General features: G+C 34.4%; 1 protein-coding gene across 1 annotated transcript in view; it reads left to right on the plus strand.

Moving 5' to 3' along the window:
• The window catches only part of GFRAL (GDNF family receptor alpha like), a 54,313-nt gene that overhangs the window by 7,399 nt on the left and 19,554 nt on the right, over positions 1-27,360 (plus strand). The window contains 3 exon segments of the mRNA XM_025991198.2: positions 8,499-8,555; positions 9,446-9,776; positions 14,828-15,078. Of these exon segments, the coding sequence (XP_025846983.2) occupies positions 8,499-8,555; positions 9,446-9,776; positions 14,828-15,078 (639 nt within the window).

A 27,360-nucleotide genomic window follows, 5' to 3' on the forward strand; every position in this document is an offset into this window, starting at 1 on the left:
CTCTCTCTCTCTCTCTCTCTCTCTCTCTGTGACTATCATAAATAAATAAAAAATTTTAAAAAAATACTCACAAGATTCATACACATACACATTTTTGTTTCACTTGGGTAAGGAATTGTTGAGACGTGTGGTAAAGTGTATGTTTAACTTTATGGAGAGCTTCCATATTATAGTCCAGATTTGATATAACCGTCAATATATAAAAGTTCCAGGTGTTTCATCTTCTCAGTGGCACTTGATTTTGTTTTTTTACTTTGTTTTGGGGCTATCCTAATATGTATTTAGTGATGTCACAATGTAGTTTTAACTTCCACTTAAATAATACAAATGTTGAACATATTTTCATGTGTTTATGTGTCATCTATACACTTTATTTAGTAAAACAGCTCTTCAAAATTTTGCCATTTTTAAACTTGAGTTTTGACTTTTACTGGGTTTTAAGAGTTGCTTCTCTGTACTGAATAGGGTTTATCAGAATATGTGTACTGTAAACAATATTTCCCTCTCTGTGTCTTTTACTTCCTTAGGAATATCTTTCAAAAAACAGAAGTTATTTGTTTTTTAAACTTTAATGATAATCAGTTTATCACTTTTTTTTCTTCTATGACTAATACCTTTGATGTTGCATCTAAGGAATTTTACCCAACCTCAAATCACAGAGATATTTCTCAATGGTCTAGAAATTATGTAGTTTAGGTTTTACATAAGGTCTATGATCCATTTTGAGTTAATTTTTGATTTTGTTACAAGCAATGGGTCAAATTCCTTTTTTTCCCCATAAGCATATCCAATTGTTCTACCACATTTGCTAAAGAGACTATCAGTTTCACCTTCCTCAAAAATCATTTGGGATGCTCTATTTCTAGGTTTTTTCATCTTGTTCCAAATAATCTATATTTCTGTACTTTGCCAATACTCTACAGTCTTACTTATTGTAGCTGTATGGGGTGTCCTATAATCTAGTAGAAGTCCTTTAACTTTGTTCCTTTTAAAAATTGTTTGGCTATTCTTTGACTTTCCACATAAATTTCACAATCAGCTTGTCAGTTCCATAGAAAAATCTAACATTTTGGGGGGCTTACATGGAAACTACAGATCAGTTTGGGTAGAATTGACAAATATGATATATCTCCCCATTTATTTAAGATTTCTTTGATTTCTTTTACTGATATTCTGTAGTTTTCAGTATATAATTCTTACATACATTGTGTTGAGATTTACACAAATATGCTTCATTTTTATGCTGTTGCAAATAGTAACTTATTTTATATTTTAATTTCCAATTGATTGTAGATAATCTATCAAAATAAAATTGATATTTTATATGAATCTTATATCCCATAACTTGCTCAGCTCACTCATTTTTATGTATCTTTTATTTTTGGAATCTATAGTATTGTCTACATAGATATAAATATTCATATCTGTGACTAGAGAGAGTTTTATTTCTCCCTTTCCAATCTGTATGCTTTTATTTCTTTCCCTTGCTCTATAGTTCTGGGTGGGACTTCCAGGATAATATGAAATGGGATTGGCCATCCTTGTCTCTTTACCTATCTTAAGAGAAGTGCAATTAGTTTTGCACCATAAAGAATCGTTTTTGCAGTAGGTTCTTTGTAGATTCCCTTTGTCCAGCTGAAGATAGATATTAAATTTTGCAAATGCCTTTTCTGCCTTTATTGAAATGATCATGTTTCACTTTTTTATTTGTTGAATTCTATTGTTGATTTTTGAATGTTGGTTCTAACCCTTCATGCTTAGGCTGTATCCTACTCAGTCATGATGTATTATTCATTTTAGATATTGCTTAATTCAATTTGCTAATATTTTGTTAAGGGTTTTTAATCTATGTTCATGAGGAACGATGAGATATTGTTCTCTTACAGTGTATTTGTCTGATTTTGTTGTCTGAATAATGCAGGTTTTTAAAATGAGTTGGGAAGTATTTCTTCCTGTTCTTTATTCTAGAACAGTACACGAAGAACTAATATTATTTCTTCCTTAAATGTTTGATTTAATTCACCAGTGAAGTTATCTGGTCCATTCTTCAATGGAAAGTTTTAAAATGTTCAATGTGTTTAATTGTTATAGTACTATTTTACTTACCTATTCCTTATTGAGTGAGTTTGGTAGTTTGTATCTTTCAGTGAATTTTCCCATTTGGTAGATTTATGTCGCATTTTTATTTTTAGGGTTTCCATTTTACTTTTCTTCTCCCCTCTCTCTCTCTGGTAATTGTTCCTAATATTCTAAATTGCCTTTTAAATGTCTGTTGGAGTTGTACAGTTGTTCTCTTTCATTCAGATATTGACAAACTTGTATCCTCCTCTCTCTGTCTCTCTCTGTCTCTGTCTCTCAATTTTGTTCTTCATTATTTTTAGTTATTGTGTTTGATTTTATTTGAAGTTGCTCTTCATTGTCTGGTTTCTTAAGATAAAGGCTTATATTATTGACTTGAGATTTTTTCTTTCCTCCTAAAAACATTTCATTATATAAATTTCCTTCCAAGTGATGTTTTAGTTACATCCACAAATTTTAGTATGTTGTATTTTCATTTTTATTCAGCTCAAAATATTTTCTCATTCCCCTTGTGACGTCCTCTTTGATTCATGGTTTACTTATAATACTGTTGTTTAATTTCCAAATATTTGAGGATTTCCAAGATACCTTTGTTATTTACTTTTAGTTCAATTCTTAATTAAAATACTAAGTGCTAAATATCACCTGTACAATATGATACATGCTAGATGATACACACACAATCACAAAGTACTTGAAGTTATAGAGGAAGGAAGAGTGGTGACTCAGAAGGTTTCACAGAAGAAATGACAGACTTGGGATTTTAGGGTGAATTGGGTTCAATAGAGAGACAAAATGGATGTTCTAAAGAGAGGAAATAGAACGAAGCAGAGAGCATTCAAGGAGCAACAAATCCTTTGTTAAGCTGGTGTGTAGAACAGAGCAGTATTAGGAGATGATGCTGGAAAGAAACCAGATGTTAAGGAGGAAAGCTGAACTTACGGGTCTTTCTAAAGGGATTAGACTTCAAACTGTTATTGCAAGGGGCTCTTGAGGCATTTTAAACAGAAGAATGCAGAATCAGCTTTTTCAAAGGGTATCACTGGCAGGAGTGCAAAGGACAGAATGGAGGGGAGGGAAAGATGCAGGCCAGGAATATCAATTAAAAAGCCATTGAAATAATTTGGGAGAGAGGTGATACATGCCTAAACTAACACAGTAGTGCTAAGGACTATGAGGAGAAAGCAGAAGTAAGATATTTTATTAATTATAATTGATAGGAATTGGTGACAGTTGGATATGAGGAGTATGAAATGTATGAAGCATGTTATACAAGTTGCTGGCTTGGGACAGGATACTGTGATATACTGAGATAGGGAAGAAACAATAAAGTACAGGATTGGGGACAGAAGTGATGAGTTATATTTTGGAGACATTGCATCTGTGGAAAGCTTTGGAACATTCACGTTAGGAATGTTAGTATTTTGTTTTAAGTTTTACATGATACAAATAATTTCAAAAGAGAAATGAAGGAATGTGGGTCATCTAGCTTGCATTTGGAAACCTGCATTTTGCACTAAAGGGAGTAATCTAAAATAGACATACAGGTTTTGGAGTTAAAAGTTTCTAAGAAGCAGATAAAACCATGAAGGAAAATAGGATTGGTCTGAAAAGGCTATCAAATGAGGATATAAAGATTTTGATAACAACATTTATGATCTAGTTGAAGAAAAAAAGATTTCAAAGACAGGAAAAGAAAATATAGAAAGAGTTTTTGAAGTCAATGAAAGGGACACAGAGAAAATAGTTAGGAATTACAAATGCTGAAAAGTCACCAAAAAAGAATAGAGCCCAAACTAATCACAGGAGTTAACTAATTAACAGGTCTTTACTAGTTTTGTTTGAAGTAGGAGGAAATGAAAGCATATTGAAATGCTAAAAATATTTATTGACTTATGTTTCATGATGATGATGGCAAGACAATTTATATCTTTCTAGCCATTTTTAATCATAACAAGTTTTGACGAAATGTAGTTACCAGTCAACAGGTCCATACAAGTTAGACTGAAATCAGTTCAACTTTATTACTCTATTTGTAGAAGAATCAGCTCTGTCTTTACATTTGGCTGGACAGTCAAATATCACACAATGGATCCATCAGAAAGACACATCATTAATGGTTGGAAAAAAGAGCGACTGTGTCATAGCAGCACATATATGCCAACAAATGGAACATTGTACTCTGTTGTACGAAAATTTTAAGAAAACCTGTGGAAAGGAATCAGAAAAATGCAAGACCCTTGATGGAGGCTACCTGTGTGCAGCATTAAGAGAAAGTCTGAAAGAAACGATATTGTGGAATTGTCATTGCAATGACCCTTCAAAAGGAGAATGTGTTGAAATTTGGAGAAGTTTGTTTGAAGACATTTGTATACAGGATGCTCAGATGAATCAAGTTCCGGCTGTCAGTGATAACCACAAAGATGGATTCAAACAGGACATTTTTTCAGGTTGGTATTCTAAAGAAGGATTTAGGAACATTAAGTATATAATCATAACTATGAATTAACCAAAGAATATTTAAGTTCTGATTCCTACTTTGTCATTCCTGCCTGTTTCTCCTAGAAAATTAAGAATAAAAAATTAATGCCATGACTATGTCCAAAAAGGATTACAAAGAGGCAAAAGAGCCAAATGCTAAAATGTTTTAGAATAATGTCAATTGTATGCATTCATTCTCTCATTAAACAAATATTTCTGGGACATTTACAATGTACCAGGTCCTATGCAGCAGGATTTAAAAAAAAAAATGGATAACAAAGCAAAACCAAAAATCACCTGTCCTTCATTCAAGGAGCTTGTTGTTTAGATGATTTAAAAAATTGAAAAAATAGATAAAATGTGGTTAAATGCTGGTTATTTATTTAATAGGTATTTCTTTTGAGTCCTTACCATGTCTTAGTCCATGTGCTCAGACCTGGAGGAAAAGTAGTAAACAAAACAACCAGAAACCATTGCTCTCGAGGAGTTTGCATTCTGTATTGAGGGCATCTTGAATCACCTTCCAAGGCAACAGAATCTGAGACAGAGGTTTGCAGACAAAAGTTTTTTTGGGCTGGGGGGTTTAAGAACAAAAGTTAGAAGGAACTGAAGGGAATAGGATTAGGTAGAGGGAGAAGCTGAAATTCAGTGCAGCTGCCACAGCAAACTTAGTTTATCCCACAGGAAGTTTGGACCTGGATTGGCCATTGAGGCAAGGGACCTGATCCTTGAACCCCTCCTATGGGCTAGAGCTTGTATATGAGCTGTTCCCTGGGAAAGTCTGTAACTTTGCTTGTGGCAACTTTCTTTGAATGAGGGCAATGCCTAGAAAAGGACGGTTGTGAGTCATCACCCAGCCATACTTTCAGCCCCTGGGGAAAGGAGAGCCTGAGTCACCAAAGGAGGTGTCTTAGTAGTGGGTCATAGCATCCAACGTGGGGACAAAGAGAAAATTAACAGGACAAATGACTTAAGATAGATATTTTAAACAGTATAAATGCTAAGGAGAAAACTGAAGCAGAGGGGAAAAAATGAGATATGAGTGAGTGATTTTTAATTTTAATAGAATGACCACACAGTTGTATCCTTAAGTTAATGTTTAAGCAAAGATTTAAAAAGTTAAGAGAATGAGCCCTGTAGATATTTGGGGAGAGAATAGTTAAGGCAAAATAAACAGAGAGTTAGACACCCTCAATTGGAAATGTGTCTGGAGGTTTGCAGAAGGGCTAAGGGGAGACACATAGGGAGAGGAAAGAATATGGGAGAGAGGTGTGGGAGGTGAGATCAGAAATAAAACAGGGGCAAGATCAGGTGGGGCCTCCTTCTAGGTCATTTCTAGGTCATTGGCTCTTTTCCTGAGTGATACAGGAAAGTATTGAAGAATTTTCACTAAAAGATTATCATGATCTGATTTCTATCTTTAAAAGGATAATTCTGGTTTTTATGTTGATCATTGACTGAAGAGAAGCAAAGGCTCCAATAGGAAGACCAAGTAGGAGGCTTTTATAATGACACAGATTAAAAAATGGTAGATGATGGACCCATGTGGGAAGTTGTCAGATTCTGGATATATTTTGATAGAAGTAAATCATATGGAGGTGTAAGAAAAAAAAGGAAATGAAGGTTGATTCCGAGGTTTCTGTCCTCAATTATTAGAAGGATTAGAAGGATGTGTCTCATTATTTTCGTTAACTGCTATGGAAACAGCCACAGGAAGGAGAGACTTCAGTGAGCAACAGAGAAGTCACAGGTTGGTTTGGGATGTAGCTGAAATGTTTATTAGATATCCAAGTAAATGTATCAAATCAGGCAGCCCCAGTATGGCACTGATGTCTAAATTCTATGTATGACACAACAAAGTGAGATCTGGGCAAGAGGGCTTCATTCACTTATAGATGATAAATAAGTCCATGGCCTAGATGAGGTCAACAAAGAAATGCATGCTGTCTTGGACCTGTTTGGTAGCAAGGTGGGAAAATATCAGATTCTGGATATATTTTGACATTAGTGGATGAATAAGAAGGAATGGTATGTATGTTTTTATGTATATGATCTTCTATCTCAGATGTAGATCTGATTGGTACAATCTTTTATTTATTCCTGTGACATATTGCCCTTCAGCTGCTTTTCAGGAATTAAGCTACAGTTTAAAATATCTTCCTGGAAGAATGTGTCTATACATATGTATGTACCATATGAAATTAGAATTTAATGTGCATAGAATTATATGAAATTACTCATAACATATAAAATAGTACACATCCAAGATAGGGTTTATTTTCCCATGCTAAAATAAATATTTTGTTGTGTTTATGATAATTACCCACATGGTGAATATATTAGTCTTCTTGGGCTGCCATAACAAAATACCACAGCTTGAGTGGTTTCAACAACAGAAATGTATCTCCTCACAGTTCTGAGGCTGTGACTTCCAGATCAAGGTCCAGCAGGGTTGGTTTCTGGTAAGAGTTGTCTTTCCTGGCTTGTGGACTTCCTGGTTTCTTTCTGTGTTCTCAGATGACCTTTCTTTGGTGTTTGAGTGTATGAAGAGAGAAGAGGAACTAAGCTCTCTGTGCCTCTTCTCCTAAAATGATAATCCTGTCAGATTAAGGCCCTACTCTTATAACCTCATTTAACCTGAATAACTTCAGAGACACCATTTTTAATACATCACACAGCAGGTTACAGGGCTTCCACATGTGAATTTTGGAGGGACATATGAAAATTCAGTATGCACATTCAGTGTTTGTTTCAATGATAGATTCTTGAATATATTTAGTCAATGGCATGGCCATACCAATCAGTCCCAAAGCAGAGATACTAATCTATAATAGAGGTCTAGCCTAGACTTTTGTAGCTGTTACAAAAGCTGTATGCCTCTCTGAGATTTGCTTGTGGGGTTTCACTCAATATGAGATAGTCAGAAGAATGAACATCTCAGATTTCCTCAGAGACACAGGAGGGTAGATTTAGAAACACTGTGATTCTTCAGCTGAGCCATTATGGATATAAAAGTGAGAAACCATGTATAGTGAGAACAGATGGAACAATGCAGGGAGTCTGGCAAGACTGACACAGTTGGGAGTAAAAAAGAATTTTCTTGTGATTGTACCTTCTTTTTAGTGCAGTGGATGGGCAGGCAGGGAATTTGGATAGGCAGTTCAGAGGCAAAGTGAATCAGGAAGTCACAACAGAAGTCAATCTTAATAGCCAATGGCAACAATTCAGCTTTAATTTTAAAATGCAGGTTTGATCAGACTATTCCCCTATCACTTTATGCATACGCTTATTAGCACCCCTTATATTTTGTTTGGATTTTGTTTATATTTCTATATTCCATGCCAGGCTGTGGATGCTCCGTGACAGGGACTATACATTTATATTTTCAGTATGGAAACTGGTACATAGTAGTGATTCAACCAATGCTTCTTGAATGAAAGAGTTTGGAAGTAGCTGGGCAGTGAGTTCACTTCCATCAATGCAATTCTCTAGTTCTCTGATTATAATTCCTAGGAACTCTAAAAGACTAAAATAATCAGAGGTAGAAATCATCTTTAATTTCCATTTCCATTTAATTAAGAGCCTACCGGGAAGGGTTTTTTCAATTCAGACAATATTCCTTCTGTTCTTTCTCCCCAGACAGATTCTTTGTTTACTTCAGTACACATGGCCTGGTCGTTAGCATTTGTTTAAATCTTAGAGTAACTAAATCCTCAGAGCAGGGCTGTTTAACTCACTGGAATGATATTTGGAGTGGGTGTGGGGGGTATTTTTCTTCATCTGCATGTCACTAATTTTGAGTATCAAGGGTTAAGTAAGTATTACATGAGCTACAATGTATTTTTGCTTGATCATTCATTTCTAAATGTGACCCACATTTTTCTACTAAGTTTAAAAAATTGTTCACTAATGAATTAGTCTCTTTGTTTTCCTTCCAGATAACATGAAAGAGGATAATCAATCCAAGTGGAATCTAACTACCCTACCCTATCATGGTAATGTTTATATTTATAATTTTCATTTGCATTGTAAATACTAGACAATATGATTTAAAACATAGTTACTCGCTTTCCTAAAGATATGCCAATACAAAATAAATTGTGTGGCTCTTAATTTAGTCTAATATCTCAAAATGCAACAAAATTACTGTATTTTTTCCATTCATGTATCAAAGCAATTAATTGTTTTGCCCACCTGTCAACTATTTACAGTTATACTGAGGAATGAAAACTTTACATTTAAAACCAAACTTTAGATCTTGGTTAAATTTCACAAGTATTTTGATCACATAAATTAAGTGCTTGAGGCTAATTTTGTATATATGCATTTGGTGGCAGGGGAAAGGGAAAGCACTCACATGTATCCATGTTTTCCAAAATGTCAACATCTTTATGTGCTATTATAATAACTGCAACTAATAACTGCAACTGCTATTATAATAGTAATAACTGCAACTATGTGGAAACTTTAGTCAAGATTTTTACCCAAAATAAAAAATGCAACGAACAAAAATCATTTTGATTTGAGCCCATGAACTCACCATAAGCTTTATACTTCAAATGTAATTTCTGAAGATTTATTATTTACATTTGAGAGACTTGGACTCAAAAATTTTTTTCCCACTCAGTTTTGGCCCTATATGTTTCCTATCATATCTAGATCACAATATGTATCCAGCATAAATGAAAGATGATACAAATAGCCCACTACTCAGGCCTCAGTAAATTCATATTAACTCTTAAAAAAAAAAAAGTAAGATTAGCCCCAAATAGCACATTGGTAAATCATTGTGTTTTGCTCACAGACATTTCACAGCATTTTGCAGATTCTGTATGTACAGATTTGTGTTTACTTTTCCACAAACTGGACATATCCTTGTTTTTAGGAATCAAAGGGATCCAGTCCTGTTTGGAAGTGGCAGAGGCGTGTGTAGGGGATGTGGTCTGTAACACACAGTTGGCCGCTTACCTTAAAGCTTGCTCAGCAAATGGAAATCTGTGTGATGTGAAACACTGCCAAGCAGCCATACGGTTCTTCTATCAAAATATGCCTTTTAACATTGCCCAGATGTTGGCTTTTTGTGACTGTGCTCCATCTGATATACCTTGTCAGCAGTCCAAAGAAGCTCTTCACAGCAAGCCATGTGCGGTGAACGTCGTTCCACCCCCTTCTTGCCTCGATGTAATTCACAGCTGCCGAAATGATGAATTATGCAGGTGAGTAAAAACACGCATACCTTAGTTTCTTATTTCGGCACCTTATTTGTTACAGTCCAGTCCTAACACTTGATCTCATTACATTAGCTAGAGTTCCCACCCTCATCCAACATGATGTAAACAAAGCCAGACAACTCATATTTTTGAATATGCAGTACATGTGTAGTATCCTTTTTGAAATTCAAATGCAGAACAGGTTTTTGGAATAAGCGAATTCAATGTGTCAGGATTTGGTAGCCATGAAACAGCATCATTAAAATTATATATTCAAGTTAGGCTAATGAATTAGTAAATAGACCTGACTGGCATGTCAGTTTAATTTGTTTTTTTGGTATGATTACCTCAGGCTGTTAAATATCAGAGAGCTTTGATAAGGCAGCTCTTCAAACTTCAAATTGAACCTTTCTCTCATAGGCTGGAGATCCGGAAGGAGAAGGTAACTTGAGTCCATCTCAGCCCACATGTATGCCATTATGTCAGAAATATACCCATTTTCTTCTTCCCAACCTCATGCACTTGATTTTCAGGGGAGCAATGTTAGTCATTTATTTTTCATTCAAATAAATAATTATCCACCTATTACTCTCTAGGTACCAGTGCACACAAGACAAGAATGCTTGCCCTGGGGTCTAGTGGTGGGAGAAAGATAATAAATAAGTGAAATGTATATTATAAGGTAATGAGTGTTGTGGAGATTAACATGCAAAGGGAGAGAATTGAGTAAGTGGCATTGTGAAGGGGCAGAAAGAGTTGCAATGTGAACACAGTGGTCCCAGTAGGGAGCTTTCCACCAGATTTAAAGAAGTAGGAGAATGAGTCTCTCTCAGTATGCATTTGAAAAAAGAAATACTAAACAAGTTAGCCAGTGGTGAGGAAGAAATAGGACCTGTTCAAAAAGCAATGAGGGTAGAGCCTACATGGAGGAAAGCAATAGGAGATGTAGTTAGACATTTAACTGGAATGGGGGGCAAGTAGGCCTCAGTCATATAGGACCTAGAGGGACACTAAGGACTTGGGTTTTTACTCCCAGTAAAATGAAAGGTTTCTGGAGGATCTTGAGCAGAGGTATGAATGATCTGGCTCACTTATTAAAACTTCCACTCTTGTTGCTAGTTGAGACTAGACTGAAACTTGCAGGTAATTACTCTTGGGAACTCTAATTCAACACTGGCTTTTTCTTTTCCTCACTACAGTCTTCATTAACACATTTCCTTGTATATTCAAGATGTATTTATCTTTTGTCTAGTAAGAAATCCACAGTTAAGTGGGTCTCTTTGGAGGAGTAAGAAAAATGCAGGAAAAAGTGAGAATACTGAATAAATCTGATGAATAAAAATGATTTGTATCATTGATGTTACCATATTAAAGGAGCTTTATTTAAACAACCAGGATTAAATCATATAATTTATGGATTCATCTTTTGCTTCTTTTTGGAATAATTCTTCATATCAATTTGCCCAGTGCCTTTAATCAGGAATTGTTTTGTTTAATTTCATTTAAATAAATAAAACTTCATAAATAGCAAATCATTTAAAATTAAAAATAAGCATTTAATGTGGAAGAGTAGCCTAGTGTGTGATAGCTCAGAGCAAAGATTATCACATTCATCACTTTGCTTCGACATTGACAAATGAGCTGAAAGGTTTAATATCAACTGCCTGAAGGGTCTGATTCTTGGTAAACATCTTTTAGCTTTTTAACTATATCCATTATTTTACTCTGCCATTCCAACTTTCAGAGTAGCTCCAGATCTTATAAATATTTGTTGAAAAGGACAACTGCTTTCCTACAACATACATTCTGTAAGATAATGGGTAAAGATCTAAGCAGAGTGCTAGAACATCGATGTATTTTTTGTTTTAACTTATCACATAGAATGCCAAAGCTCTTAAGAAAGTCTTCTTTGAGGACCTATTTTACAAAAGTTTATCAGTTATTTTGAGGCTTATTAATTATATCTCTCGAGTGATAATAAAATTAATAATAAAAATGTTTTATGATACGGTTTAGATTTTTCAAACTCATATCTCAAAAGTCCTTATTTTGTGAAATATTGTATTTCATTGATTCTAAGATGAAATTTTTAAAACATTTTAATATCCCTAATAGCTTTGGAGTGCATCTTAAGCTCAATGACAAGAACATACTTATGAAATTAAAACAATAATTTAATTTCTAACAAGTTATTTTAGTTATAACAAGATAATGATATTTCCTGTAATCAATGAAATAGGATGAAAACATTTGATTACACTATTTTTATTATATCACAAATAGAATATTTACATCTGTCAATCATCTATCTACAGTAACAATGAAAACTAGTGATATTTTAACCAGCCAGGAAAATTTTGTTAAAGCAATCCCTGTAAAAATACCAGAAGTCTCCATGAATGGGGAGCTGCATAGCTTTACCTGATTCCAGTGCCAAGACCATAGGAATACTGCCTTATCATCTTTAACTTATTTGCATTCAACTTTTGGAACATCATATATCTAAACTTTCCTATGAAATTAAGTATTTTAATGGCAAGTGATGAATCTGCTGTTAGAGTCCTCAAGAAGCCCCATGATGGATTCTGAAGCACACACTCCTGAATTAAACTCATCTTGGTGTCAACACCTTCTAAGATTGATTTGTACAAAGTTGGTAATTTTTTTCCATAAAGGCTCCTCGGTTTAACCACTTCTCCAAAATGTTTGGTGCACGGTCTGCAAAACCAGAGGCATTTAAAGATGGCATCTTGTTTCCCTCCACCTTTGAGTATCTTGCAATTAATTTTTATAATTTTTAATGTACATATACATGTCTCTTCTTGTGTAATTTCTGTCTTTCATGGATTAATTCAGAGAGTAAGAACTATGTACTTTAGATTGCTTTTCACTGTGTGCAAATAGTCCCTTAATGAATATTTTATAGAGGTGATGGAAATATTATGCAATATTAGCAGTCAAGGTAAAAAGACAAATCCTGTCATTTTTCTCAGGTGAATTTTGCCTTAGGGAGACTTTTAGCATTTATATTAACTTATTATTAATGTAATTCAGATGGAAAAAATCCAAATGACAAACTGAAGAAGCATCTTCAGTAAGGATGGTTAAGCCCTTCATCTGCTACCTTTTTTTTGCTGAAAAGTCTGTATGTGTGGAGAGGAGAGCATTTGGGTCTTAAAATAAAACTTATGTTCCTGTTCCAGATTCTTCAATACATTATAGGTTTTGAAACTCCTTTATTTATTTGGAAAGGCCAAAGAAGGCAATATTTCATTTTTCAATCAATTCTGTCTAATATTTTTCAATCAATTCTGTCTAATATAGATGTATACTGAGAGATGAGATGTTTTGCAAATTATAAATGTTTAGGTGCTTACAGAAAATTATAATACATTATATTTTCATATGTATGAACTCAAGAAAGTAGTGAAAAAAAGTATTTGCTTAAATAAATTCTACTTACTTTTTAAAAGCAAAACCCCATAATGTATACAATATTTTAAGTACCATGGAATACTTAAAAATCTGATGATTTATTAGGTCATATATCTTTGTGCAGAAATTATACCAACCACATTCTTTACATTTTGCAATGTAACTGGAAATCAATAGATAAGATGAAAACAAAATAATTCCATTTAAAAAAAACTACTTTTAAATAATTGTTTGGACAAAAAATATAGAAAATTGCAGAATATCAAGAAAATAAAGATAATGAAACATTATACATCAGAATCTTTAAACCTGAAACAGAATTTCTATCATATAAAGTTTTTGGGCGTATTTAAATCTTTTTTCAAATCATGTAGATAATGTGTACTAATTTCATATTTTTTTTATTTAAAAAAATATCCTTTAATTCAGCATTTATGCAGAATTTCACAACTAATTTTCTGAATGAAATAACTTCCATGATTAGATAACTCACACAACTTAACTGTAGCAAAATACATATTTAAAAATGAATAAATGGCACCTAGGTCCAGATTTATTCTCTATCAACTCCTAAATGATGATCCATATTGTCAATACTTCTATTTACATGATATTTTCTATATAACCTTCAATTGCATTAAAGGAACATATTTGTTCTTTTGGCTCAAAATATTTGTAGGATTTTCTTAAATATAAGTTTTAATAGATACTAATTAATTTTTTCCATGATGTTAAAAAGTTGATTCCTTTAAGGTTACTTAAAATATGAGATTATTAAAAATAATAGTTCTGGATTTAAAAAGAGTAGCATGTGGACAAATACGCTCAAGATAAATGTCTATTTACTCAGAGAGTTTTCATGCTTATTTGATGATGATCTATTCAAGAAAGGGTAAGAAGTAATTTTGGGTGATAAATATTAAGTAGAAAGATTAATATCCTTGGTTCCACTGGGAATATCTTCTTTCTTTGAAAGCTTTGAAAATGAATTATTATACATTATTCAGACTTTCATTCAAAGCTAGTACAACACAAATACATAGAAACTTTATGAATTGATGTGGTTCTAATGGATTATCTCAGTCATTAAATAAACTAATTTTTGCTTTAAATTAACTCTTGCTTCCAGAGAAGCTAAAAGAATTTTGTAAATTCTAATTAGTCTGCTCAGAAATATTGAGAAAGTACACAGTACCTCCCAATCTGTGGGAGAACAGGGGCTGGAAAGGTCTAGAGTCTTGTATGAAATCACTCTATGAAACTGTGGCCAAATGCTAGCCAGAAAAGCACACTCTGCTTCAAAAATATTGCTAATAATTCTACCATATACTTTATATTGCAAATCATCACCCATTGAAATAAAATTAGTAGTGAAAGATCATTCATCCGGGAAATCCTAAACTTAGCCTCTGTCTTTCATCACAAAAGGAAAATAATTCACGAGGTTTCTCTACTTTTACAGTCTCTATCAGGATGCTTGTATGTACTAATTTTGTTTTCAGCTATGTATTGATGTTTAAGGCTTTTTTGTCAGATGCCAGACTTTCATTAGGTGAGGCAGTACCACATGTTATTGTGAGATAATATTATCCAGACTAATTCCATTTCTTGATTCTTTCTAGGAGGCGCTATAGAACATTTCAGTCAAAATGCTGGCAGCATATGATTAGAAAGTGCCATGAAGATGAGCTCTGCATCAGTACCTTAAGCCAGCAGGACCTCACTTGCTCGGGAAGTGATGACTGCAAAGCAGCTTACATTGGTACTTTTGGGACAGTCCTTCAAGTACAGTGCACCTGTAGGACCACTACACAAAGTGAAGAATCTTTGTGCAAGATTTTCCAACATATCCTTCATGGAAGATCATGCTTTGGTGAGTTATATATATTCAGTAAATGATACACAGGTTTTTTTTTTGTTTTTGTCTATGCAGCACAAAGTAGTAATCCAGCATAGAAAATTTAACAAAGAAAACCTTATGTTTGCTACTCCATTTTAAAATATATTTTCTTATTATGTTTTATGTATTTGCTATTTTACTCATTCATATGCTAGTAGTATATGTTTTTTTAATGTCTATGATTGGTCACTTCTAGGTAGCATTTACTGATTTCAATATCAACAGCATGAAAGGTTTATCCTACCAGATAACTAAATATGTCAGTTGTCTATTGTGAATAACAAACAACCCCAAAATGTAGTGGCTTAAAATAACCATTTATTGGCTCATTCTGCACAATGGGCTTAGCTTAATTGGGTGGTTCTTCTGATGATCTTACTTGGGGGCCACTCAAGTCTACTGTCATTGAGTGACTCAGCTGAGGCCAGATGGTCCAAAATGGTGTTTAACAAGCACTATTTGTTGGGATGCATGAGTCTCCTCCACATGTCCTCTCTAGTGGTTGACCCTGGACTCTTACATGGTGACAGCAGAATTTCTAGTAGCTAAGCCCCAAAGTGCATGTACTTACCAATTGTCTATGTCTGTCACATTTGCTAATGTCTCTTTGGACAGAGAAAGTCCCATAGCAAGACCCAGAATTACTGTGAGAGGAAATTATACAAGGATGTATATATTTAAGGTTGGATTCATTGGGGAGATCATTAATTTAATAGTTTACCAGTATGGGTATCCCAACCTTTGTAAAACATTTACTCTTGGATTTAGCTTTTCTAATCTTAGTCTTTAACATGTCTGCTGATTTCTCTGTAATGAAAGGATGGAAACACATTCCCTAAAGGTATACTTTACTCAATTTTAAGGATGAAAAAACAGATTTAGGAATTTAACTAATTTATCCAGAGTATCGGAATGAGCAAGTGGTTGATAGGGATATGTGGATAAATCTTAGAAAAAAAAAAGATCTAAGGATGTGATCACATACTAATTCAGGACTTCTCTGTCATCCATCTTCAGTTAGTTCTTAGAACCATCCATGTCTTAAAATGCCCCCATGCCTCTTGGCTCCTCATTGTAACCATGGAAACTGTAAATACCATTTCCAGGAGAAAATAACAGATGTTTACTGTTTCACTGCAAACCAGATCTTTATACTTAATTATAAAGTGGACAGATATAGATATGTATATGTCTATACCATACCCATTTAACAATATATAGATACACACATTTTTAAATGTTTTACTTTTCTTAGATACATTAACTAATGTGATCAAAATTGTTATTTGTTGTGTATTAGGTAATAGATATACAACTCAGAGTATATGGTTTTAATTCCAACAGAGGTCTCTGTGGAATTTCTATAATTTTTATAGTTAACACTATTTCAAATCAAATTTCATATTTCAATTGAAATCATGATAGAAAGTGGAAAATTGTAGCATTACATGTGTTGACTGATATTTTGTAAATAATCTTCCTCTCTGATTAATATTAGGTGGCTAATTCTATTAGAACTAAGGGTGCTTATAATGAATGGCTCATAGCATTACAGAACGAAATACCAAATAAAATAATTTAAATCAACAGAAATACATAGAGTTATATTATCATGGTAATTTATAAGTGGGTTTCTCCATAGTAAATGAAATCCAGGGGAAAAAAAATGCAGATCCTACAAGTCAATGAAAATTTAATTACTAAAAATGCCAGTCCTGGTAATCTAATTCTAATTCTGGGCCTGATTTCCTCCCATGTATTTTTAATCATTGTTACATTTTATTTGCATTGTGTTTAGTTGCTATAACGTGTGTACTATATAATGTTTTGGAAAAATGAAAATTCAAAACCCTTTCGCTTTCTTCACTCCCCTAGTCAGACTAAACTTTGTGAGATTTCCTTTTCAAACATTACCTACTAAAAGTAGGAGTTTCGGGTGATGGGTTTGTAGAATGAAAGGAATTTTTTTTTTTTGAATGAAAGGAAATTTTTTTTTTTTGAATGAAAGGAAATTTTGAGGCCTTCTGCCACAGTTCTTGAATTAATAGGAACAGTTTCAAACCAAAACAAAAACTAAGTCCTTAGGCCTGGCTAGTTCTAACAAACCCTTATCCCCTGCTCCATGTACTTGAGAAGAAGTGCAATGACAGTTCTGAATAAACCATTTGTCTAACTCTGTAACCTGACTTCTCACAGCACTGTGGCATGCTCATACATTATCAAAATGCTCATCATCAGTGCAGCTCATTTCCAAAGCTCTTGAACTTCTGCTCCCTGTGCTTGAAAGGAACAAAAGGGAGTAGGGCTGAGAAGGGAGTTATGGAAGATTTTCAGTTTGTCACCTTTGTTTGTCTTAGAAGCATTATTTTTCAAACTCATTTGACTCTACACCACAGAAAGCAATGCATGTTACATTAGCTTTTTTATGCAAAATATCTTCTATTAAAAAAATACATAGTATTATTCTATTCCACTAATTTTTTTCAATGCTGACTCCCACCCACTAAAATGACTTCACTACTAGCTAAGGGTTGGTCACTGAAGTTTGAAAAACTTTCTTGGAGCATAAATTCATCTGGAAAGAATCTGAATTGATACATTCAAGCCAGTCTTATAATAATTACAAATAATTATAAAGTAGCCAGCATTTATTGAATGCTTATTTTTGGTCACATTTTTTCATCTAATTTTTAACAATTTAATGAGCTAGATACTATTATCCTCCCCGTTTCATACATGAGGGAAAGGAAGCTAAGAGATGAAATGTCTTCCTCAGTGTTCTACACACAGGGTGCACGTGGTAGACTCAGGATCCAAACCCCCCCTGGCTGACTGGGAGCTTGCTATGTTCTCCTGCCTGTGAAATGGTAAAGACAACAAGCTAGTGTCTGTTGAGCGTGCCCCAAAGCCCTCTTGCAGAAACTTCTTAGTTCTGATATGAGAACCAAGCTTTGAAAACATGCCAAAGAGCCCACCTCTGTTCCTGCATTCAGGACCAGATTTAGGCAAATGAGCATCCTGAACAAATTAGATATTTGACCACTAACTTTCTCTTAACTCCTCATCTCTGGATCCATACAGACTTCCTTTTCTCTGATATCTTGCTGCACAGAGCAAATTTGTGGCAGTTAAAGCTGAGAGAGAGGTGGGAAAAAAGCAAAAGAGAGGACCTGGATAAGACAGAGTCCTACAAATGTGGAAAGAATTAAAGGAGTGAGCACTATTGTGTTTCCTTGTTATGTTGAAGGCTTCAGTCTGCAAGTGTGGGTGTACCTGGCTCTGACAGGAATGTTCTTTTTGGCCTTGTTCAAAATTGTCTTTTTTAATGTCAACTGTAGTCATCTTAAAGAGATTTGGACACATCACTATTCTGCCTCTAAAGACTCAGTTTTGCTTTTTTTTTTTTAAGATTGATTTTTTTAAAAATAAAAATAATGCACGACTACCTTTCTCTGTTAAATCTGACAGGGAATGGACAGCATAGCAATACAGATAAAATACAAGGTTAAACAAAATGTAAAGAATACAAAAATAAAAAATAAATTCTTCCCCCAATCCCATTCTTTTGAGAAAATCAAAGTTAAGAAAGTTGGTGCACATTCCTTTGAAACTTTTTTTTCCTTGTAATACATACATAACTCAAATACCTTGTATGCACCCAAATAGATGCTTGCCTCACACTGACACACACATACATACATATTTCTTTAATGGAATGAAACTCTACATACTGCCTTATAACTTAAAAATATGGAGTGGGCCTATTTGTGAGTGCATACATATTCATGCTTTATTTCTTTAAAGGTTGCAGAGTATCCCATGGTGTATGTGCACATGCATGCATATGTTTATGCCATAATTGATTTGATTTATAACTAATCTATTAATGTGGACCTTCAGGTTGGATATCATTGTTTATTATTATAGGCATTACTGCAATAATTGTTATTACACATTTTAGTTGGCATTTCAACAGAATACCTTTCAAACAGTGACCATAGGATTTTTATATTTTTAAATTTGGTAGAAACTGGGAAAAAAGCTTGTTCTGGTTACATTCTTAGAAAAAAATCTTAATGATTTAATTTGCATTTTTATTATAAGTGATGCTGAGCATTTGTTCAGTGGTTTGTTGGAAATATTCTATTTCTTTGACCTACTCATATCCTTTGCTGAAAACATCTGCCTTTTTTTAGTACCGGGAAGTGGAATTTTTGTTGTCTATATCAAAAGTTTATGTTGATAGTTGATATGTGAGAATTCACTAATCTGCATGCCTCTTACAATAATCCTGAGTTCATAGTCTCTTATGGCAAAGTGATGATCTGATATATTGTGGGCTTGGGCTCAGGTCTTGACTCTGCTATCTGGGTTATCTGGGTTATGTAAAGAAGGAAGATTTTTAATCATTTCCTGACTAGTCAACCATTCTTCAAGTGGATAATTTCCACTGCCATTTTAAAATACGTTTTTTAAGTGATTAATAGTTACCAAAGAAAATGTATAATACAAAACCAAAAACAGACTCTTAAAATATAGAGAACAAACTGGTGGTTGCCAGAGAGGAGCTGAGTGGGTAAAGTCAGTGAAGGGGACTAAAAGTACACTTATGGTGACGAGCATTGAATAACGTATAGAATTGTGAATCATTACATTGTACACCTGAAAGTAACATAACACTATGTTAATTATACCTGAAAATATATAAATCTATAAATAAAATATATGAATAGAAAATATATAAAAATAAAATTTGGGAAATATTTTAAAAAATACATGTATGAAAAATATATCTATCCTTCAGTTTAAGACATAAACATTACCATTATTTTAAATTAAAAAAAAAAGATTCTTAAAATTTATTTGAGAGCAAGACAGCATGAGCAAGCTTCGGGAGGAGCAGCGGGAAGACAATAAGCAGACCTGTGCTGAGCACAGAGCCTGACGTGAAGTTTGGTCCCCAAATCTTGAGAACATGGCCTGATCTGAAATCAGGAGTTGGATGCTTAATCGAATGAGCCACCCAGATGTCCCTATTTTTTAAGTTTCTTGAAGTTCTACTTCATATCACATCCTTTCTCCCTGAACTCAGAGGTAACAAACTGCACACCTATACACATATGCATGATGCATTACAAAAATACACATGTATGGTATTGTCTAGGACAGTGGTTCTTAATATTTACTGAAGATGAGAATCACCAAGAGATTAAAAATTCTGAGGTCCAGTAAACTAATAAAATTACATTATGTGAAAGCAGGAAATGGGTGTCAGTAGGGTTAATCTCATGGGCACGTGGTCAGTGTAGTCACATGGGGCCTGTGCTTAGGAGGATCCTGAGCTTGGTGCTTCATGTTCTGCATATATCATCTTGAAGTTTTTAATAATTGCCTCATTGAATTTGGGTTTTGTAAACTCCAGTGGAGCCTATGCAAAGTGCTTGGAGCCTTAGCTCATATGCGTTCCTGCCTCCTGACACTTCCTTGGGACATGCAGGTTCTCAACTGCCTGCCCCACTCCTTTGTGCCCTGGGCACCAGGCACCACTCAGCACTCCTCCTCTCCCCACTTTTCACCTGTGACCAGACATTTGTCTTTATGTATTTTTAATGATATTGAGCCTTCTAATACATGTATGTAGATTTTCCTTGATGACTTTCAATAAGTTTTTATTTTCTCAATAAAAATAATTTCTCAATAATAATTTTCTTCTGAGACTTTGGCTATAATATTTCTAGGTATTACTAAATATTACAATTGCTGCTGCAAATAACATCTTCCAAATCAAATCTATTATACTTTCAAGCTGTGGTTGATAATAGAAATTCAATTGATTTTCATATATGCATTTGTATGCAGCAACATTCTTAAAAACAAGATTTAACAATTTTTGGAATTCTTTTGTGTTTCCTATGTAATGACATGCTCTTCAATTATTACAGTTTTGTTTCCTCTGTCTAATGCCTATACTTTTTTTGTTTTCTCCATTCCACATCTAAGACTCACAGAAAAATGTTAAGTATAAATGGTGACAATTGAATACATTTATCCTATTCCTGACCTAAAGGAGCATTCTTTCACTATTTTATCATGAAGCATAATGTTTGTCGTTTTATTTGTAGATACTCTGTATCAGAATAAAGAAGTTCCCTTCTCTTCCTTGACTATAACTTCCTTTTTAGAAAAAGAACGCTGAATTTTAATAAATGCTTTTTCTACATTTGAAGCTTTCATTTAAAATGTGTGGAGCATTTTATGATCATATCCTTGTAAAAGAGCAATCTGTCATGATGCCAATTTTGTCATACTATCAGAAATAGAAGTACTCTTAATTTCTAAATACACTTAAGATCTCCATTTGTATGAAAAGGAAAGGAAAAAAAAAACTTACTAATTAACATCCTACCTTCTCTCCTTCACAGCTAGATTCCTGAGAAGAGTAGCCTGTGTTCTTTTTTTTTTTTTTTTTTTTTTTTTTGCCTGTGTTCATTACTTCAATTTCTTCACCTCTTATGTATTGATCCAACTAGTCCAGCCTGGTCTCTGGATGTAGATCCCTTCACAGAAGATTTCCTACAACGTACCAACTACATCCATGTCAGAGATTCCAGACGTCCTTGTCTTGCTGGAATGTTAACTCATTTTCAAGAATAGTTTAATCCCTTCTTGATACACATTTTATCTCTCTTGGTTCTTACCCCTCTGGTCACTCTGGATGCTTCTTCTATCTTTACCTTGTAGGCTTATCCAATGGACCAATTGACATTTGTGTTGCTTAAGGATTAGTTATAATCTCTCTACTAGAGTAACTCTTTAATTTTCTCCTAGGAGATGTCCTTGATGGTCCCATCATTATCTCTTAAACTGGTTTACATTCTTGAGGGCAAACCTCTTTTCTAAGCTTCAGGTCCAATTATCTGCCAACCTACTTGATAGTTTCTTTTGGGTTTTAAGATTATTCTAGATCTTGGATGATGGGCAATCTAGATGTTGTGGTACCCTGTAGTAGACAGGTAACCTATGACTAAAAATATTAGTTATTCCCTGTAATCCCTCCAACACAAATACCACACACCACATATACCCTATATATGTGCATGTGTGTGTGTGTGTATACATATACAGTATATATATAAATATATACTATATATTTTAACAGGTATAGCATATATTATAACAGGGATAAATAATCTCAAGTGTTTCCATTCAAAATAAGGGAAAATGGGAGAATAATAGCACACAGTAATGAAATCCTGCTTGATAAGCATTGTGAAACCTCTCTTGCAGTGTGGATTTCCTTGGGCAATGGGAAGAACTACCTTGTCTGGCTCCCATTTTGCCCTCTGGAAGGTTCTTCCTTACCCATCTTCCTCCATAGCCATACCTGAAATAGATTTGGAGGAATGCCCTCCTTGGGAGAATATGGAGCTCGTATAGACTATATCCTATTCAGAGTTTGAGGCATTAAAAGTTGAGCAGTCATAGACATTTTGCAAATGGATTGATGGCTCCTTTGGCGATATAATATCTTTAAAAATGTGTTAGGTTTCTAATCTCTTTTGCTTTTATTCAGTTACATGTGCCAGTATCCACAAAAAAAAAAAAAAAAAAAAAAAAAAAAAGTGCTTTCTTGACTTGGTTCCCAAGTCTGCCTGATTTCCTTGATTCCTCACTCCCATGTCCCTCTCTCTCATGTAATGATTTAAGTTAATCTAAACAACAGACTAAAGTGAAAATGTAATACCTTTAATCTGATTTTTGCTGCATAGCTGAGCCAATTTGTTTAACTCAGGAATACTGTGTCTTTTATAACTGGAGATTGTTTTTCAATCTTATCTCTTACTATTTGGAATCTAGATGCAGGCAGCTTTCAATGTTGGGTAGTCTTCATTTTTAGCTGGTCTCTACTTGGAAACCAGCCATTATCTACCTGGTCATATCTTCATTGTAAAACTCTGTACAGTGCAGTCAAGAGCAATTAACCCACACTACACTCCAGCCCTTTCAAGTTGTCTTGCTCCTTTTGAGACCTTCCAAGGTCTTGGAGAAATGCATCGTAGAATGGTTTTTGTGACAGAAGAAAGGGAAAAGCCTTGATTCTTTGGATCCTGTCTTCCACTTCTGAGGAATGGTCCAATGAGCCTGATTCCCTGAAAATTGTGGATAGTATATCCATGAGTGCGGAGTGGAGCTCAATGAACATTAAATGCTGCAGTGACAGAAAATCACTGAAGAGGAAAAGAGGGACATGTTTGGTGCAAAAGCCAAGGTAAACATTGTCAGGTTGCATCTGCACAAAGACAGATGAGGTATTTGGGGAAGCGTTTTGATGGTAAGGAACAAAGACACATCCATATGCATCGTTGCCTCCTTTAGAGCAAAAGGATAATGGTATTATCAATCTGCCACCAACCTGCCAGACTGTGGGCACAGTATAGGTCTCTGCTGTTGCTAGGAGGTTTGGTATTCATCACTAGCAGGTCTTTGATGGATTTGCCTTAGGGAGAGACAATCCGTTCTGTGGGGCCCATGCACAATCACCATCTTTGTCACCATAGCTGTTCTCTTCATGGTCATTGCACAGGCCTTGCATGGCTGAAGCGGAGGCATGATTTGCCTCCACTGGGTAGATTATGAGTTTACCTGGTTGTTGAGGGCCTGGTCTGTAGTAGATACTGTGCAAGGGATTAACCCAAGATAAAAAGATTTGTCTTCTTTGTGCCACTGCCATGGGTGTTTCCACATTCCTCTTTACCTCATTTGCCTAACTTTGTCTACAATCTTCCAAATTTGCTCTTTTCAGCTCTCTGATCAAGCAATTTATTACTGCCTATCAGTCTTAACTTCTATCCACTTCTTTTTCTACGAAGTGAACAACCAGATGTGCTGCTCACATCTGGCGAGTAGGTAAGCTTTCCCTTTAACATTATCCTTTAAGGCCACTTCTAAGTGGATCTGTGGTGTGGCAGCTATCTATTTACATTTAGCACTGATATACCATCCTCTCCTTTCTGGGAACCAATAACTTAATGGATCTTATAATATTCATAATACTTATTTGGAACTATATTTCAAATAGCAAATGGTCTTCCACTGTAGTGGCTATTACCTTGCTCTAGGGCATAAAGGGTCTGTGCTATCCTATTAGGGATTGCCAGAAAGTGTATTTATCTAGAGGATGAATGAAATTAAGTAGATAAAGCACCTGTTACATAGCAAATATTCTATACATTTTAATTGTCTGGCCCTTAAAAACATTGTTTTTGGTCCCAGATTCAAGACTGAAGCACTGAGTGTCTTTTCCTGATGTTTTACAAAGACTATATACACTTTGTTAGGAATTTCTCTATTAATGTTTAACTAAAGCCACCTTGTTACCAATTCTATTAGGAAAAATCTTTCCACTGTTAATGAAGACCCTGATGATCACAAAGGCAACCCCAGTATTGAGAAGATGGACATTAAACTGTTAGTTCTCAAACCTGTTCATTTTTAGAAATATATAGAGAATGTATTCAAAAATACATTTTAACTAACCTCAGTTATTCTAATTCAGTGGGCCTGGGATGGAGCTCAGAAATCTGTATTAAAAATTTTAAAAATGATGCAGGTGGTTGTGATTTTCAACCAAGTTTGGGAACCACTGCTCTAAGCCACATGTGGGAAAAACCTGGTCACCGGCCATAGGTCCCAAAGCCTCTCTTCGCTCACACCTCTCAGAGAATGAGAAACGTCTGTGCTCAGAAAGGCAAGACTAATATCATGCAGCTTTCAAGGTGGTCTGCTTTACCCCAGTGCCTAAAAACACAGTTGGCATACATTAGCCACTCAATAAATAGCTAATGAATAAATGAATGAACACATAAATGAATGAATGAACCAGTGTCTGCTGTCAGCACTGTCTTCTGAAAACTGTTGTTTTTCTTTCCCTGATTAGAACTCTTCTAATAATACAGCTTCCTTATTAACAGCCACAGTCATTTATGTTTCCACTTAAGCTGGAATTTTCAATTCAAATATTTGACCAAAAGAATCAGGAATTAACAAGACCAAGCTGCTACTGCTCACTTGAACAAAAACATTTCAAGCCCCTTCCATTTTCCAACACTTTTTTTTCTCTTTTCAAAGAGGAAGTTCAGACCTATTTTCAAAAAGTCTGAGTAGTAGGAAACTATTTTACAGTTGATCCTGGGATGGTGTCAACACTGTAAATAAGCAACTGATCCTAACACAGTCTTGTTCTTAAATGTGTATAATTTTCTTAATTAACTCTGTGATATGATTAGCTCTATTAATAATAAAGAAAAAATATCTCCCAAAGATTTGCAAAAGTATCTTTTATGAAATATTAATAAAGAAACTCTTGGTATGCTTGGGTGGCTCAGTGGTTGAACGTTTGCCTTTGGCTCAGGGCGTGATCCTGGAGTCCCAGGATCAAGTCCCACGTCGGGCTCCCTGCATGGAGCCTGCCTCTCCCTCTGCCTATGTCTCTGCCTCTCTCTCTCTCTCTCTCTCTGTGTGTCTCTCATTAATTCATAAAAAAAAAAAAAACTCCTAAAAAGGCATATAGCCTTTGAGATGCTTGAGAAAAGAGACCTTTTAATTAGTAACTTTTTAAATTTCCTTTTGTAGCCCTTCTTTCCATCCATCTGCCTATTGAGGCCTCATCTTAGATATCAACATTCCTAGTAAGACCATTTTATTTATGTTTTATGTATTCAATGTATAGATTCTGTATTTGGCTGCATTTCTTCTTGCCTTACAATGTCTTTTTGCAATGAAGGTATCTTAAAAATAACATTCCATTAGTGAACATTTTTAATAGAAAGTCCATTAAACACACCTTATATGTATAGAGGTGCATAATATGTAGTTATATATATTTTTTTCTAAATTGAATAAAATTTTACAATTATTTTTAGCAAAGTCATTTAAAGATTGTGCAATGTGAATTCATAATGGCTCAAACTCACTTTTATAAATTCTTAATTTTATTGTCATCTGATCACTGTCTGAGAAAGGAAGATTATAGACTATAAATAAAACAGTGCGTTAAGTGAATTGTGAAAGACATTTCCATTGCAAAAATATCCCTGACCCTTTCCCACTCTGTCTTTCTCATATATGGACACATACACACACACACACACACACACACACACACACACACACACCATCTTCTCTTATAGCCAATTCGCATAGGTTAATATTCCAGGAGCTTTATGTTAAGTTTTGGCTTTAAATAAATCATTTCATATAGCCAAAACCACTGACTTTTTTTTTTTTTTTTTTGGTTTCTACACAACACTCTAATTCAAGTCCAGTTTCCTTCAAATTCAGTCCAGGTGCTAAAAAAGCCTCTTGGTTTTCCAAGGAACACTCAACAGAATTTCTCTTCTCTGTATTCATATTTATAGCACAGTCTCTAACTAGTCCAGTATTTTGTATTTTCCGGATTAAAGTGGCTCCATAGTGAATTTGTAGTCCATCAAATTCATAGACACTTATAAGTGTATATTTTTCCTCTTAGAGATCAATGGTTATTCCTTTAGGATCTTGTTTTTCATTATTTACAAACTCTTAATTTCTTTAGTGAATAGGGATGTGTGTTATAAGTTAGCAATGAAAAGAATAATAAAAATAAAAAAAAAAACAGTTCTTTAGAATGACTTAGTTACCACCCAATAAAAAAAAACTTAGAATCTTGATAAGTTCTGTAACTTTTAGCTTTTATGCTATTTAATTTGCAGTCTTAGAATTCTGGATATATCTTTGGGTTTGGGGCCTCAGGGATAAATCATTGTATTTAACCTTTATTAGATTTCAAATCTAAAGCATAAAGAGGGCCTCTTCTATCTCATTCCTCCTCAGCCTCACTCTTGAATTTTAGTTAAAAACCATGATCAATGGCAATCCCTCTAATAATCAGATGATGTGTTTGGAAATGTTAGTATACCTTATTAGAGAGCACAATCATAGAGAGGCAATATGGCATCAGCTTATCTGGGTTCAGACAATTTCTTCACCATTTATAAGATAGGTAACTGAACAAATTACTCTCCTTTTGCCTCAATTTCTTGTCAGTGAGATAGAAAATATAATCAATTCTAACCTAGAATGTTGGTGCTGAGATTATATCAATTAATTTGTGTAATGAAATTTCCAGAACATAGTGAAATTCAGGAAATATTAACTCATACAGATTTTGAGGGATTTAGAAAATGATTATGATGTTACATAGGTGGTGTGGGAGAC

Source organism: Vulpes vulpes, chromosome 1 (assembly GCF_048418805.1).
Source record: "Vulpes vulpes isolate BD-2025 chromosome 1, VulVul3, whole genome shotgun sequence".
NCBI classification, from domain to species: Eukaryota; Metazoa; Chordata; class Mammalia; order Carnivora; family Canidae; genus Vulpes; species Vulpes vulpes.